The sequence below is a fragment of the Equus przewalskii genome, chromosome 16 (assembly GCF_037783145.1).
Source record: "Equus przewalskii isolate Varuska chromosome 16, EquPr2, whole genome shotgun sequence".
Classification (NCBI taxonomy): Eukaryota; Metazoa; Chordata; class Mammalia; order Perissodactyla; family Equidae; genus Equus; species Equus przewalskii.
This window is the reverse complement of record NC_091846.1, coordinates 65,680,727-65,698,212: the sequence shown is the minus strand read 5'-3', so window position 1 is coordinate 65,698,212 and position 17,486 is coordinate 65,680,727. Positions and strand designations below refer to the sequence as shown.

Genomic DNA, 17,486 nt, shown 5'->3' with positions numbered 1-17,486 from the left:
GTAAATAGGCATCTGAGTAATGAGGAAGGAAATATTTGCCTGATGCAACAAGCTTGAGGCGATGTGGCTGCCTAGGTATCAAAAGCTTGCAGTGTCACATCATCTGCCTCTTACTATTTAGCCCTCCTGTACTTTTATAATACCAATATTAAGTTGATGGGTTGCTTTTACATTTTCTGAAAGCAATTTATGATCAGACTTTTCTTCTGTATTATAAAGAACTGATTAAAGTTTAGTACATTTCAGAGAAAACTACATAAATACTACTGTCTCATATGTGCATATGTTTATTATTACAATATTAGACAACCTTCTAGAACTTTGAAATATGGGGAAAACACCTAGGGCTTTGGTATTTTTTTACATAGGAAGTGAATTTCTTCTTTCCTACAGCAACCTAGAGTGAGCAGTTATATTAATGCTATTTTTTGTTGGTCAAAATTTAATTTTTATTTCTTTTAAAAAAAAATTTATCATAGAGGGACCAGCCCAGTAGTGCAGTGGTTAAGTTTGCATGTTCCGCTTCAGTGGCCCGGGGGCGCCACTTCGGATCCCGGGTGCGGACATGGCACTGCTTGGCAAGCTATGCTGTGTCAGGTCTCCCACATATAAAGTGGAGGAAGATGGGCACAGATGTTAGCTCAGGGCCAGTCTTCCTCAGCAAAAAGAGGAGGATTGGCAGCAGATGTTAGCTCAGAGCTAATCTTCCTCAAAAACAAAAAAAAATGTATCACAGAAAATCCAGTGAACATTTATGATAAGGCATTTCACTTCTTGTAGGAAACATTTCCTTTGTGTTGTGCTTCAAAAAGAAGATGAGTAATCTCTCTTTAAATTCCATGTATTATTATATTTGAATGTGCAGCTTTTAGAAATCCTTGATAAAGTATGAAATTATTTCTTGTATACATTCCTCAAAATTCTTTAGAATTACTAGAAATTTCTAAAAAAAAGATTGTACCTTGAATTTCATACTCTTGGCTATAGAGCTTAGACTAAACTTGAATTTCATGAAAATTGTAAAGTGTTGAGACAAAATAGTGATTGTAGACTATCTACTTTCTTTTAGGTTCTGTTTATTGATCCTGCTCAAGAATATACCTTGGATTTCATAAAACTTGCTGAACTTTTCTATTATCATAAAGTTCCTCTTAGGTAATTGTCAATTTATAACATTAAATTGTCAACTGAAGGAAATCAGTGATGTTCATGTTGTGTTACACAGAATATTACTGTGAAATTCAAAGCATTGGTTATCTCTAGTGCCTGACACAACATAGCTGTGTGTTTACAATGTCATATGCTTTTATAGTAGACTCTGTTAATCAAAGCTGCTTGGTAATCTTGCTTACCCTCTTACCTTCCTGGGAGAGTGATCTGATTACTTTGGGTAGTTAAAGATGGATCCGTTTCCCTGTGGTGGTGTTAAAAGTACACTTTCCCTCTTTTTTTCCCCGGAAAAATAGATTGTTTGATAATATCACCAACGGAGAGAGTTTGACATTTTGGACGAATCCAATAGATATGAGGATTTTGGTGAACAGACATTACAAATCAAACCTTTTCAAATAATGATATTCCCCTTTCACCCATCTACTAACATATTCCCTCCATCTAGATGTTATAGTCTAATAATGTTTAAAAGTTGTGGTTTATTGTGGTTCAAGAGGTAGTTGTGACTTATTCATTTTATTTTCCCAGAATTGGTTTTGTATTCATTGTTAATACGGATGATGAAGTTGATGGAACAAATGATGCTGGAGTTGCTCTTTGGCGGGCTTTCAACTATATTGCAGAAGAACATGATGTGTCACAAGCATTTGTTTCCGTACTAAAAGTGAGTTTATGTGTTAGGTATAATTTCTGTAGAATGTACAGTGGGTTTTTTTTTTGCATCACTGTAATTATTATTATTTATTTTAACATTTAAAAGTTTATAAATATGACTGTGGGAATTAATACAGATGATGAATTTGATCCTTGCAAATCCCAACTGAGGTACATAATATTGTCCCCACTTTACAAATTAGGCAACTGAGACTCTGCCAAAATATATGAGTTTGCTCAGGTTTACCCAGCCAATAAAGAAATTTAAATTGTATATGTAAGTTTAAAGGCAAACATATTAATATAAAATGATTAATCAGGGAAGAATTCTTGCACTAGGTCTTGAGTAAAACGAACAGAAAAGATTATTGCAAAATTAAATATTCTAAATGACAAAGTATGCAGACACTTGCTAGAGAATTTCAAAAGAGGAAGAGATCACTTCATGACGGCAAATTGGTGTGGAAATGGTAAGATTGAGACTGAGTTTGACCAAGAGGTTGTGTAAGAAAAGTCAGAAATTGATAAGAACCTGATTAAGGAAGAACAAGAAATAGGAAGATTATTTCATAATTCAGGTTTGGAAATTCTCTCATGGCCCATCATGGAAATATAAGTGTATTAAAGAATTATATTGTTATTATTAAGAAAGTCAGGTTATAGCTTAAAAAAATAACCTCTGTTCATTTTTATACTCAGTCTTTAGCTTGTCAACTATTATTATAAGAAGGAATGATTCTTCTTCAAACTGAGAATGAAATTTCCAAAGCAGTGTAAATTTCCTCCCCTGTTTCTGTAACTCCCAGGAGAAACAGTAAATGCCTCACTGTCCTGGGGTATAGAAACTACCTACCCTTCTGTGACTTGGGCAGTGGAATATGTGTCAGTATTGTATCTCAGTCTGTTAGTTTTACTAACTGATTGGTGTAAGAGTTTATAAGGGACTTAGTCAAATTGACATATCTTTTTATCATTATTATTATTAATGTCCAACTACCTTTTTGCAAAAGGATCAATATGCTGTCCAAAACTAAGAAACTTGAAGACTTGCCAAAGTTATCTTTACCTAAGTTATCTTAGTTATCTCTAGTGAGTCTCTAGTCTGTAAGCATTTGGTATCAGACACTAATTTGCATGTGATGGCGTATTTTGTCAATCACTTGCCTACTGAATTATCTATTGTGATGTTCAGCACAATACTATAATTTCTTGGAAAACCAAATTATACTGGAAACCATAGGATTCAATACAAAGCAGCATAAAAGTAAGTATTGAATATGTGCCACAGCCTATAAGTGGTACTAAACAACTAGAGGAAGAAAGTGAAGGAAAAATAACTGAGGAAGGAATGTTTAGAGAAAGATAGTAGAATCCACTGGGGTATGGAGTGTGAGAATATTTGTGGTTATTCAAACCATATATGCTTAGGGACTCCCAAATTTTTGTGTCTCACAGGAAAGTAAAACATTATTGAGCTAACATCCCTTAGATGACTTAGCTTCACTAATTTAAAATAATTTGAGTAAAATCTAGTCTTTTAATAAAATACATGAATTGTAAAATCTCTTTAATACTGTTTCATTACTTTCAATGAGCAAATTATTTTATCTAAATAATTTGAAAATACAGTATCAGGAGAGAGGAGGAATATAATAGAAGACCAAAGTCATAAGAAAAGTATATAAAAATTATTGAAATGTGGTAGATAGTTATTGTAGAGTAAGTACAGTATTTATAGTAAAACAGTCTGACTTTGTATCTCAGTTCTACTGCACAGTGGCTGTACGAACTTACAAGTAATTTAATTTTTTCTCCCTACCTTACAAGATTAAGACTCAAAAAATTGTATGTTACATACTTAATGAATATTTGATGAATGCATGTTTTAGAATGTAAAAGCACTGTAAGACTAACTTTTGGCCATGATGGAGTAACTGACACCAGATTAGCCTTACCACAGCAGCACTTATAAAACTGGACAAAGTACATGAAATAAGTCTGTTTTCAGATGTTCAGCGAGAGGTAACACAATATGATCCTTGCAAACGAATATATTTTTGAATATATAAAGATACTCACAGAGAAAGACTGAGAGAACTCCTTGCTGCTTCAGAAGAAATACTGAAGGAAGTCCTTTAGGCTGAAAGGAAGTGACATCAGGTGGTAACTCAAATCCACGGGAAGAAATGAAGTGGAAACAGTAAATGAAATGTAAACATATGGGTAGATATGGAAGGCTGTATGAATGTATTTTCCTCGTCTCTTCTTTAAATTACACAAGATTGAATAAAACATAAATTCTGGTTTATGCAGATGTAATGATACATGTGACAATAATTGTACAAAGGAGCAGAGGATAAAATGGATCTATTTTGGAATTTAAATTCTGTGTTTTGTCAATATTAAGTTAAGATTAATAGGAAGCAGATTGTGGTAAGTTCTGATGAATATTTTAATTCCTAGAGTAACTGCAAAGAAACTGAGTTATAAAAAGCTTAAAAATCAAAGGAGGAATTGAAATGGTGCACTAAGAAATGTCTGTTAGGCACAAAGAAAGCAGAAAAGGAAGAAGCAATGATCAAAAAACTCATGTGATATGTAGAAAACAAATAGCAAAGTGGCATAAGTTAATCCAACCATATTAGTAATTATGTTAAGTATAAGTAAATTAAACTTAAGCATACTAGAAGAATGGATATAAAAAGATGGAAAATTATACACAAAACAAATATTCAACAATATAGAAGAAATAGATAAATGCTAGAAGCATATGATCTACCAAAACGGAATCATGAAGAAATAGAAACTGTGAACAGACCAATTACTAGTAAGGAGATTGAATTGGTAAGCAGAAACCTCCCAACAAACAAAAGTCTAGGACCAGATGGCATCACTCGTGACGTCTACCAAACATTTAAAGAAGAATTAATACCAGTTCTTCTCAAACTCTTACAAAAAACAGAAAGGGAGAGAACACTTCCAAACTTATAAGGCCAGCGTTACCCTGCTGCCAAAGCCGGACAAGGACACTATAAGAAATGAAAATTACAGGCCAGTATCCCTACCAACATAGATGCAAAAATCTTCAACAAAATACTAGCAAACTGAATTCAACAGTACCTTTAAAGGATCATTAATGATCAAGTGAAAATATTTTCAAACCACGTATCCAATAAGGGGTTAATATCCAAAATATGCAAGGAATTCATACAACTCAATAGCAAAAAACAAAACAGATAACTCAATTAAAAAATGGGCAAAGGGCCTGAATAGACTTTTTTCCAAAGAAGATATTACAGATGGCCAACAGGTACTCAACAGGATGCTCAACATGATTAATCATCAGGGAAATGCAAACCAAAACCACAGTGAGATATCACCTCACACCTGTTAGGGTGTCTGTTATCAAACAGACAAGAGATAAATGCCGGCAAGGATGTAGACAAAAGGGAACCCTTGTACACTGTTGGTGGGTAAAGCCACTATGGAAAACAGTCTGAAGGTTCCTCAAGAAATTAAAAATAGGACTACCGTATGAACCAGCAATCACAATTCTGGGTGTGTATCCAAAGGAAACGAAATCAGTATCTTGAGATATCTATACTCCCATAATCATTACAGCAGCATTCATAATAACCAAGGTATGAAAACAACCCAAGTGTCCATTGGTGGATGAATGGATAAAGAAAATAATATATATACATTAATAATACATATACAATGGAATATTATTCAGCCTTAAAAAAGAAGGAAATACTGCCATTTGTGATAACATAGATGAACCTGGAGAGCATTTTGCCAAGTAAAATATATCAGGCAGAGAAAGATAAATACTATATAATATTCCTTATATGTGGAATCTAAAAAAGCTGAACTCATGGAAACAGAATAGAAAAGTGGTTGTCAGAGGCTGGGAGAGGGGGGAAAATGAAGAGATGTTCGTCAAAGGATATACATTTCCAGTTGTAAGAGGAGTAAGTTCTGGGAATCTAATGTACAGCGAGATGATATGGTTGATAATCCTGTATTGTATGGTTGAAATTTGCTAGAGAGTAGAATTTAAGTGTTCTTTCCAAAAAAAGAAAAAAAAGATAAATAGATGATGGATGTGTTAATTAACTTGATAGTGGGAATCCTTTCATGGTGTATATGTTTATCAAATCATCATGTTGTAGAGTGTAAATATATTACTATTTTATTTGTCAATTATACCTCAATAAAGCTGAAAAAATATAATAGAAAAATAAGTGAAATTTGTATGGAAGAATAAAACCCAAAATTGCTGAAAATCTCTTGAGGAAGAATAAAGTGATGGGACTCACCATACCAAATAATAAGGTGTATAAAGTTATACTAAGACAGCACAGTGTTGGTTCAAAGGAAAGATGTGTATAGGCCAAAGGAACACGTGGGGCCTCTAAAACTGAGGAATTCAAAAGTGGCATTGCAGTAAGTGGGAATGGACTTTAAGCAGCTGGTGGCTTGACAATTGATTCTGCCAGTGCAAACAGATAAGACCTCACACTTTATATAAAAATCATTTCAGTTAGCTTAAAAGCTTAGTGTGAAAAACAAAGCATTGAAACTTTTAGAAGAAATTAAGACCCCAAGGGAAGTAAGGGTTTCCTCAGTAAGACTTAAAAAGCCATGAGTCTGAAGGAAAATACTGATAAATTTAGCTGTATTACAAATGAAAACAAATGTTTGCAAATGTTCAAATGTTTACAGATGAGAAGTGAGGAGATAAAAGTTCCAAGCAAGAAATCCGTAAAAGATCTGTATTCTATGATGTAAAGACTTCCTACAAATCAAAAAGAAAAATACAACCCAAGAGAAGAAATACATAAAAGAATTCTTTTTAAATACAAGAGGCTACATTAATGATAAACAAAAATTTATTGAAATTATTGAGGTAGATAAATATTTATTACAATTAATGATAAATAAGATCATTATCTCAGAAATCAGAAAAATGCCAATAAAGACTACCCTGAGATATTATTTTATAGCCTGTAATTTGGCACTAATTAAGAAGGCTGGCAATATCTTATGTTACTGAGAATGTAGAGCAATGTTACCCTGCCTTTAGGAATACGAATTGGCACAACCACATTGAAAAACAATCTGGTTACGTCCAGATTTGGAGTTAAATTTGCATATTCCCTAGACGCACTCACACCCTAAGAGAAAATCTTGTACCTGTGCCATAGGAGACTATTCTTAGCATCCATAATAGCAACAAACTGGATACCTACCTATCTCTCTATCTATATCAGTGGTAAAACATGGGTAAAATTCAGTCTATTCATAAAATGGAACATGATATATAAGAGCATGGCTGTATTTGAAGCAGAATGAAGTTATGGAAGGCTAATATATTGCCATACAATACACTTCTTAAAGGTCACAAGCAAACAAAGCTAAATGTAGTGCATGGGGAACATTCAGGTAAAACTCTAGAATTTAAAAGGTAAGGGAATGTACACAAACAGGATGATGCTTGCATCTGGGAGCAGAAGGAGATGAGATAGGGAGAGAAGTTGTGCTTCACCAGTACCAGTGATATTCCAGTTCCTGTGTTATGTGGTTTGCTCATGGGGACTATTCGTTTTATTATTTATTCCTTATAACATGTATGTTACATACATGCACTTTTTTCCTACCAAGTAGCATAACTGTTTTTAAAATTTAAAAATGTATTAAAAAATGGAGTCATTATATATTTAAGTAGCTTATGGAAGAGATTCTGGCTTCCTTAGGTACCTTAGGAAAGTCTAATATTTTAAAAGGACTAATTAGTAAAATGCCTAATCTCAATGACTTTTCATATGTAACTTTTGCTTTATTCAAAATCTCATTTTTTTTAATATAGTAATGTTTTAGTTATGTTTCTTTTGGCTACAAGTAATAGCATACCTCCGTTAAAGGTGGTTTTAAACAAAAAGGAAGTTAGTAATCTCAGAAAACAAGAATTTGAGAGGTAGGCAGGCAAGGCTGGGGTTGGATCATCAGATCAGCAGCATCGTTAAGGATAGAGGCTCTTTTCATCCCTCCACTCTGCCATCTTCCACATTGGCAGCATGGGTGCAAAAAGGCTGCCACATTCTAGAGAACACATTTGGACTTCATGATGTCTGGTGGGAGCCTTCCATCTTGCTTCCAAGTTCATCTTCAGAATCGTAGGTCTGCTTGAGTGGAGTCCATTTGAGTTGAAGTCAGGTGGTCTGAGTTTCAGTGGTGTTTCAGGCTTCAGTGCCCACCAGCAGCCTGACTTTGAACAAGGCATACATTGCCTCATTTTCTGGGTGAACTTGGGCAAGTACTTTTTAACAACTTGGATTCTTTGAATGAGAAGAAACAAGCTGATCTTCCTCTTTCATACAACTGCAGCTGTACTACTCCTCCATTTCCACCTTGTGCTTTAATCATTTGTCTATAACTCTGCTTCTCCATTAACTGTACGTTCCTCGTGGGCTCTGGGGGCATCTCGGTGAGAGGAGGGACCTCCCTGGAGACTGAGACACTGGTGGGGGCCATTGCTCTGACCTGGTCCAGGCGTGTAGACCTAAAATCTCATTTTTGTAATCCCTATTTATGTTTTATAGAATACTGAACTTTTCACTTTGTTTCTTTTTTAGTTAGATCATAGTATGTCCTGCTTTGATTTGAGAAGAAAACTTGCCCCTATGTTGAGAATCTCATAAAACTAAACTCTGTGGCCTAACTGCAGACCTGTGCCTCTTCTTGAAGGAATAGGTTACAAAGTTTACAGTGATAAAAGGAAAGCAAAGAAGAATGCTAATTCCTTACTGTGAGGAATAGTGTGGGGATTCTGTCAGCCATAGTATGAGGATTATCTCTGGCAATAATGACTTAAGTGAATTGGAACTAAAAATACTATTCTTAGTTGATATATCAAAATACTACCTAATGGTATTTATGCTTACTAGTTGTTCCTTCTGCTTGGAAAGTTCTTTCCCCACAATGTCTTAATGCTAGCTCAGTGTTCATATTTATATCTTGACTAGGCCACTACTCAGAGATGCATTCTCTCTTGACTCTCGGTGCAAAACTGTCCTTTTTCCCCATGCCTAGAACATGCTTGGGTCATAGTAGAGGATGTATGATGAAGGGAGAAATGAAGCAGTAAAGGAGTAACAGCTTACAGTATGCAAGTGTGTTTAAAACATTTGAGACGGGGGGAAGAGTGGAGGAACAGAGAAAACTAGTCAAGATATTTACTGAAGAGCAATCAGAAATGAAAATAAAGCATTTCTGAAATCAGTCATTTAAAATGTCTTACACATATTTTTTTAAATAAAGGTAACCGTTATTAAGAATCACAGTGTCTAGTTTGATCAAAATAGAGTATAACATAAATTTATTAGGATTTTGAAAGCTATAGAATATTCACAAGACCATTTTTATTAGAAGATGATATATTGTATGGTTAAAATGATTTATTTATCTGTATGTGTGTGGGGGGAGGTGTGTGTGTATATATATATATATAATATGCTTAGAACTTAGAAAATATGTTCTTTATTTTATAAATCTATCTGCATGCTAAGGGAAAGAAAGAAAACTAATTTCTATAAGATGGAAGTTAATTGTAATATCTTTGTTTCCGCAGATGTACCAAAAAGTGAAGAATCAAAATATACTCACTGTAGACAATGTGAAGAGTGTCCTCCAAAATCAATTTCCTCAAGCTAATATTTTGGATATTTTAGGGATTCATTCTAAATATGATGGCAACAGAAAGGTAAGTTGGAATGCAAATTTTCAAAAACATGATCAAAGAAACTTTGATTATAGTCTCGTGAATAAATTATCTGAATATAAATAACTCTTGATTTGGATTTTAGTCTCTCAGAAGGGAAATTTTAGACCTTTGAATGACACAAGTTGGACACAGTATTTAAGTTGCCACTATTTAATTTTTGAAAAATATGAAAAAAAAGGTAATTCTCAGGATTGACGGGATAGAAAACTTGAATGTAAAATCTTAAACAATGTAATTTGTGCTTTTTGAGGAAGAAATGGAAAGTTGGCTTTTTAGTTAAATGCTAGGACAAGAACCAAACTTAGGAAAATGTGGCATCATTGGGGTTGAATTTCTAGTGCTTATATGGATATCAAGAGTTGTTTAAAAAGTAGGTCTGATCCTGTCACTGTTACATGCAGTATCCCTCCATAGTAAAAGTAAAGTTCAGAATCATTAGCATCGTAAAGGTCCTACTGGATTTGGCCCCTATTTAATTCTTTAGTCTCATCTTTCACTACTCTCTTCCTTGCTCTTTCTGTTGCAGCCATATTGGCACTATTTCAGGTTCTTGAATGGGTGACCTCCTGATCAGAGGAACTGCACATACTTGTTCTCGATGTTTGTCGAGACTCCCTCCCTTTTCTTCCTAGCTTGTGCTTACTTATCTTTAGCTCTTGGCTTTAATGTTACTTTGGGGGAAAAGTATCACTTGTGGGAAAAACTTGTGGGAAGCATTTTCTAACCCTCTATATGAGATTAAGTTGCCCAAGCTAACTTAGATGCTAAAATAGTACAATATAGTCCTGTGTAATACTAATTATACTTAGTTGTTCAGTACCTGCCTTCTCACTAGACTGCATCCTCCATGAAAGCAGGAATAGTATTTGTCTTGTGGGATGTTGTAGGCCTATAGCTCTGTGAGTGGATCATGTGTAATCAGTAAATAACTGTTGAATGAGGAGGCAAGGCTGAAAGTGAGGGTTGGTGTGGTAGGAATGGAACTTCAGGAGAGCAATGAAGTTTTAGAAATTGCTGCTCCGTGGACCAGGAAAGGGAGTAGAGTAAAAACATATAAAAGAATTGCCTTGGTGCTGAAATTTCTGCTGAAATTGCCTACCATAAATTTACAGGAGTGTCAATCTTTTCAGTTTTAAAGACAGTCCAAAATGCCCACCCATATGAGTGAAGGAAGGTAACTAGATAAAATATCTTAAGGTTGAATTTCATAGGACAGGTAAAGCATTAGCATAAGAGGCCCAAAGAATAGCCCATCAGCGAGATCTGTGGAGTGCAGGCTGTGTTGAAATGGAATCAAAGCCAGGAAGCCAAAGGTCTGGTGGTCTTTATGCGATTGAAAAGCCAGTGTGGTAGAAATTATGGATTTTTGTTGTTGTTGTTACTTATAGAAGAATGGTTTTCAAATGGTTGCTTTTGAAGTGAGAAAGGGTTTCATTGATTTTTTTTCAAAGATTGGCCCTGAGCTAGTATCTGTTGCCAATCTTCCTTTTTGTTTTCTTCTTCTCCCCAAAGCCCCCCAGTACATGGTTGTATATTCTAGTTGTAGGTCCTTCTGGTTGTGCTATTGTGGGACGCCACCCCAGCATGGCATGACAAGCGGTGCTAGGTCTGCACCCAAGATGCGAACCAGCAAAACCCCAGGCCACCAAAGTGGACAATGTAAAGTTAACCACTGAGCCACGGGGCCAGCCCCTGATTCTTTTCCATTACTATATTTTCATATAATTAAAAAACAAAACTAAAAAGCAGCCAAGATGAGCTTCCTTTTAAGGCCAGGTTGCACGGAGGCATCTCTTTTGATAAAGTTATTTATGGCACTAAGAAAATTTAGAAAGAAAATTATTGTTTTATAAGTACTTTTCAGGCATTCTGAATTATGGGGAGAAGGAACAAAAATTTCCTATAAGGATTATGTAAGCTCATGGAATAGAAAAACAATGAGTTTTTGTATATTAGGGGTCCTATTTGCAGAGGTTGAAAGCAGAATGTTGCACCATTTGTGTTTTAATATTTGCCAGTAGCGAGTGTTAATTATAGGAGTCCTGGAAGTAATTCATTACTTACACGTTACATGTTATGTTTTTCTTTTTCTTTCTTTTCTTCTTTTTCTTTCTTTCTTTTTTTTTGTTTTATAGAAGTGGGTCTTTTCTCTGCTTGCTACTAAGTAATAGAACACAGTTTCTCTTGAGACCTTACCTTCCTTAGGCACTGGCACTTCTGCAAATATCATCTCTCTTAAGTGTGACTGATAGATAGATGCATAATGATGATACTAAGAATCACTTCCCATTCAAGAGTAAAAATTTTTTCTGGTTGATTTGCCTGTTTCTTTTTTATTAATCTGAAACCACTTATTTGATTTTTCACTAAGTTGTATATGCTTTATTTCTTGAAAAACCTCTTCTGATTCAAATTAATTATACCATTTAAAGCCTTTAATAATGCCTGTGTACCTGAGGATATTAAGTGCATCTAAATAACATACGTTCCTAAGAACAGCTAGATAGGAATATTCAATAATATTCAAATAAATATTCAAGGTATTTATTTAATTTCAATATATTTATTAAACAGTTTGAAATATTGTTCATAATACAACATATATAGAAAGAAATGGATTCATTTATTCATGTCTGTTCTAGGTAAATGCAGCAGCAATATATGCTGTAATACAAATGGGTTAAAGTTGAGATAATATTATATGGCCAAAATGTACTACATATTATCTGTTGCTGTAAAATATCACCCGAGTAGCACTATGTTATCCTTAATAGCACTATGTTATCCTTAAGTAATGATATTCACAACTCAATATTACTGTTTCCTCTTAACTGCCCTTTTTGTACATACTGTATGTGGATGTAAGTTTCATTTCCAGCTGGGCTATAAGTACTTCAAAAAAAGGAATCTTGTCTTATTCTTTATTCCTCAAGTTGTACAGTGCACGCCTTAACTTTTAGATATTAATTTGCTGAGTTTCTGTTATAGCCATTGAGGATTGAGCTCTCTTCCACCTCCCTACCTTCACTTAGTCTCCCCCAGTCCAGTGGTATTACTTAAAATATTTAAAACTGTTGTGTTTTCGAGAGCAACCAATCAGAACGTTTCAGATCAGGTCTTAGAGCTGGAGTAGAGTCTTAGAGACCCTCGTGCTGAGGCAATTACTAACCCTGTAGTGGCTGAATCATGTTGACATGGAGGGTCTGGGAAAGAGGTCCACTGGTTCTCATGGGGGAAATCACCATCCCAAGACAGCAGTTATTTACCAGCTGGTACAGAAGTATTTCAATACATAGAGAATCGGTAAGGCCTGTCCAGTGCAAACCAGCTAATTATCAGATCTGTTTTTAACACATTTTGATTAAGTGAATATTTAGTGTGTGTGACTTTTTAAAGATTCCTTGCTAGTAAGTCATGTACTATGATTGTCCTTCCATTTGTTAACAACTTTTTTTCCCCCTGAGGAAGACTCACCCTGAGTATCTGTTGCCAATCTTCCTCTTCTTTTACTTGATGAAGATTAGCCCTGAGCTAACATCTGTGCCAGTCTTCCTCTATTTTGTATGTGGATTGCCACCACAGCCTGGCTTGACAAGTGGGGTAGGTCTGCACCCAGGATCCAAACCCACAAACCCGGGCCGCCTAAGTGGAGTGCATGGAACTTTAAGCACTGGGCCATGGGGCCAGCCCCTTAACAACTTTATTAGCTTTGAGAATTACTCCATTTTTTTACCCATGTGTGTAGTTTTCTACATACTGCAAACGTATCCAAATAGTCAAGAGATTGGTCAAAGAACCCATCTAGAATGTTCCTTACAGATAGTCATAGCATGAACAAACCAGCACCATCCCTTGCACACACCAGCCCCAAGAATGCCTTTCTGCAGCTGTGCCTGCCCTTTCTCTAAACTGAGCTGGTTGGCTCCAGACCTGAAGCACAGCTGTCATTTCTGGATTTCCCTTTGCTGCTCTCCTTCATAGGATCTCTGCTTTATCTCTGGTTTTGTGAACACTGTGCCTCTCCTCTTGTTGATTTATTTCTGATTTTATTTCTCTCCCAAGCAAATATGCATGAGAGGAAAATTATTTGAACTTTTTGTATTTAAAATTTTAATTTTATTATTTTTTTAAATTTTATTATTTTGGGGGGTGGGGGGTGGGGTGAGGGGAAGATTAACCCTGAACTAACATCCACCACCAATCCTCCTCTTTTTGCTGAGAAAAGATTGGTCCTGAGCTAACATCTGTGCCCATCTTCCTCCATTTTATATGTTGGATGCCTGCCACAGCATGGTTTATAACCAGTGCGTAGGTCCATACCTGGGATCCAAACCAGTGAACCCCAGGCTGCTGAAGCAGAGCATGTGAACTTAACCACTATGCCACTGCACTGGCCCCTAAAAATCTTATTTTATATTTGCGTGTTATTGATAGTTGGACTGGGTGGTCATTTTCCTTCCAGATTTTGAATATTTTCTTCTGCTGTCTCCTGGCTTTTAATAATGAATGATACCATTCTGATTTTGATTCCTTTTTCTTTCCACTTGATTGATTGATTGATTTTTCCTGTTTGAAAGCTTTTAGGATCTTTTTATCCTTGGTGTTTGGAATTTTCGTGATGTTATACCTTTGTCTTGATCCTCTTTCATTCAATGTATTGATGACCTTCTTCTAATGGAGATTCCTGTCCATCAATTCCTGGAATTCCTTTGTTATTTCTCTCATACTTTTGTTTCATTTATTTTATGTTCTTTCTGAATCTTCTGAGTTGAATCTTTATTTACTTTTTCTTCTTTTTTTATTCCTTTGTCTTGTGTGATTTTTTAAAATTTTCTGGACATCTTTCCTGTTTTCTGTTCCTTTTTTGTATCATCCAGTTTTTCTCTCATGGACACAATATCTTTTTTTATGTAAGAGTATTAATTTTTTGATATTTTGTTCTGCTGCCTGCATTATCTCTGCTTTCTATAGCTTCCTTTTTTCCTATTAATTTTAGTTTTTCTTTTTTGTGTTCAAAGAATTTGTCAAATGTCTCATGATGTCTGATTATCTTTCAGATGTAAGAATGAAATTCTAAGAAGCAGATTACAATAAATGGGTTTTGTTGGTTGGTGGGCCTCACTCAAGGGGCTGAGCTGATTTTTTTTTCAGTTAAAGGAACAACAAATGTCTTTCTAATACTGACAGTCTGTTGCAGCATTCGATTTCTTCAAATGAGAATTCTTTATTTTCATCTTAGAAGGAATATATGTGGCAAATGAGAGGATGTAGAGGCAGAAAGTGAGGATAGGTCTAGAAACAGTTAGCAAGTTAAGCAGTGAAATGAATTTTTTTTGGTGTTACCATTTTAAGATATCTGCAGTAATTTTCTTTTGAAATTATGAAAAGTGCTACAGAATTTTGTAGACTGAAAATGCCATGCACTCCTTGGAAATACTAAATTCTATTTTTTTAGTATGTGAGTACAGTCTTCTGTTTTCTCCCTTTTTACTCCTTTCTCCCCCTAAGACTGTTCTGTAATGATGATATCTTCAGTCTCTTAATTTCTCCATTTTTCCCAAGTCTACTTAATCTCCAGTTTAAACTGGACTCTGTTATTTGACAATCCCTCAGTTGTGCTTGGTCTTCTCTCCTCTCTATTCCTCCCAAAAGTTATTCTAAATGTTCATTAGCCTATAAGCCCCTTTTTCTACCTTCCTCTTCATGCCTAGAAAATCATTCTGACTCCTGCATCACAAAAAAAAATAAATGCATTTAGGTCTTTATTCCTTAAACTCATATTTCTCTCTCCATTCAAACTTTGTACTTTCAACCAATATTTTTTGAGTACTTATAATGTTCTAGGCACAAGAGGTAAAAGAATAGAGTACAAGAAAGATCTCTTGAAAACTAAAAATAAAATAAAAATTTAATGGAACAGAGAGAAAAAAAAGACAAAGAAATGAAAAATAAGAATAAAAGGTAAAAAATTAGAGATTCAATCCATAAAATTCAGAAGGAACAGAGACAGAAAGGAGAGGAAAGCATCAGAGAAATATCACAAAGAAGTTCCCAAAATTGATGGACATGAGTCTTCACTGGATGGGACCCAGCAAATGCCCAACACACAGAATGAAAGAGGAGTGCCCTGGGGGCTGGGGATAAGGAAGACTTCTCTGAAGCACTGAGTCCTGAAGTAGGAGGAAGAGTTGGATTAAAGAAAACAAGGAAGTGATAGGAGATTAAGATTTTAGAGAAAAATGTTAGCAGGTCCTGAGTTGCAAAGGAATTCAGAGAAGTTGGTGTTGCTGCCCTATAGATAGCAAGCATGTGTTGTATTTGTGTTGTGGAGGGAAGTTCCTAGATGAAGCTGGAGAAATAAGCAAGGGGCCTGATTACACAGGGTCTTGTGAACAATATTTAATTTGAATTCAGAAGAGTAGAAGACCTTGGCAACAGTGAAAAACCTGAAAAGATATTAAGGAGTAAAGTGACAGTGATGTGAATTTTTTTTCAAAGAGCATTCTCTGTTGTTGAGAATGGATTTTTGGAGGGTAAAAGTATGTGGTGAGATGAATTGGGAAACATATAGGTGAGAGATGGGTTAGGAGGCTTTTGGAAGAAGTAGAGGCAGAGAAAAAGGGACACAATCAAGTTATTTAGGAAGTACAATCCAAGACCTGCTCCTGGATTGGATAGGGTAGAAGAGAGATGAGAAGTTGTCAAGGTCGACTCCCAGGGTTCAGTTGAGCTGGGAGGGTTGTGATGCCATTGCCAAGATGGAAAGCAGTGGAGGAGAAACTGAGTTGGAAGTAAGATCAGAAGTTTAGTTTTTCACAAATTGAATTTGAGGTGCCTGTGAGATTTCCAGAGGACATGTGAAATAACTGAGTAGATATTGGTGTCTATAGCTCAGAAGAGAGGTTTGGGCGAAAAGTATAAAATTCAGTGTCATTGGCTTATTCGTGGTAATTAAAGTTTTTAGAATGGACAGGTTGCCTAATTGGAAATTATAGAGTAAATCAGAAGAGGGCCTGTATTTCAAGCAGGGACATCTTTCTAGAGGTCCAGACCTATGTATTCAACTGCCTAGTGGATTGCCCATAAGAATCTTACATCAAAAGGATCTAAAACCAAGCCCATCATCTTCCTTGTTACCCCAAACCTTTTTTTCTTTTTTACGTCCTATCCTAGGGGATAGCATCATCATTCTCCCAGGCCACCTATGCTAGAAGCATTATAGTCATCCTAAACAACTTCTTTTCTCTCATACTCTCCCAAACAGTAGATCATCAAGTTCTGTCTCTTCCATCAGCTAAATAATTCAGAAACTGCCTCATTCTCTCCTTGCGTGTTACCACTGATTTTCGTCTCTTGCTTTTTCTTTCCCACCTTGTTGCAATAGCCCTGACCCACGGTCCCCAGTGTATGCTCTCCCCGCCTTGTCCTGCGCATTGTTGCCCCGTATTCTTTTTTAAATAAGCAAATCTGATCATGTTATCTGTCGTGAACCCTCTTCCTAGAGAATTGACCATGCCCCTCCTTGGTATCCTGGATACTATATCCACACTTGTTTTTAATATATCCATCTCTCCCTCTGTTAAACTATAAGTTTCCTTCGGATAGACTTTGCATACCATTTATATGCATTCATAAGTCTAATACACAGTAAGCTCCCAACAAATGCAGAGATAATATAGTCCAGTGGTTGGGAGTTCAGACTCTTGGTCAGATCTAAGTTCAAATTCTGTTTCAAAAATGTAGTAGCTATGTGGCACTGAAAGTGACTTCATCTCTCTCTATCGGCTTCATCGTCTGTAAAATGATTGTAATAGTAGTACTTAGCTTCATGGAGTGATTGTGAAAATAATGCCTGTAATAATTATTATAATGA

At 35.5% G+C, this 17,486-nt stretch overlaps 1 protein-coding gene across 3 annotated transcripts in view; it reads left to right on the top strand.

The window, feature by feature from the left end:
• UGGT2 (UDP-glucose glycoprotein glucosyltransferase 2) overlaps window positions 1-17,486 on the top strand; it is a 184,716-nt gene that overhangs the window by 77,035 nt on the left and 90,195 nt on the right. For all 3 annotated transcript variants that reach the window (XM_070579077.1, XM_070579078.1, XM_070579079.1), the window contains exons 14-16: window positions 1,070-1,155; window positions 1,702-1,837; window positions 9,461-9,592. In XM_070579077.1, the coding sequence (XP_070435178.1) occupies window positions 1,070-1,155; window positions 1,702-1,837; window positions 9,461-9,592 (354 nt within the window). The remainder of the gene's footprint in view (window positions 1-1,069; window positions 1,156-1,701; window positions 1,838-9,460; window positions 9,593-17,486) is intronic.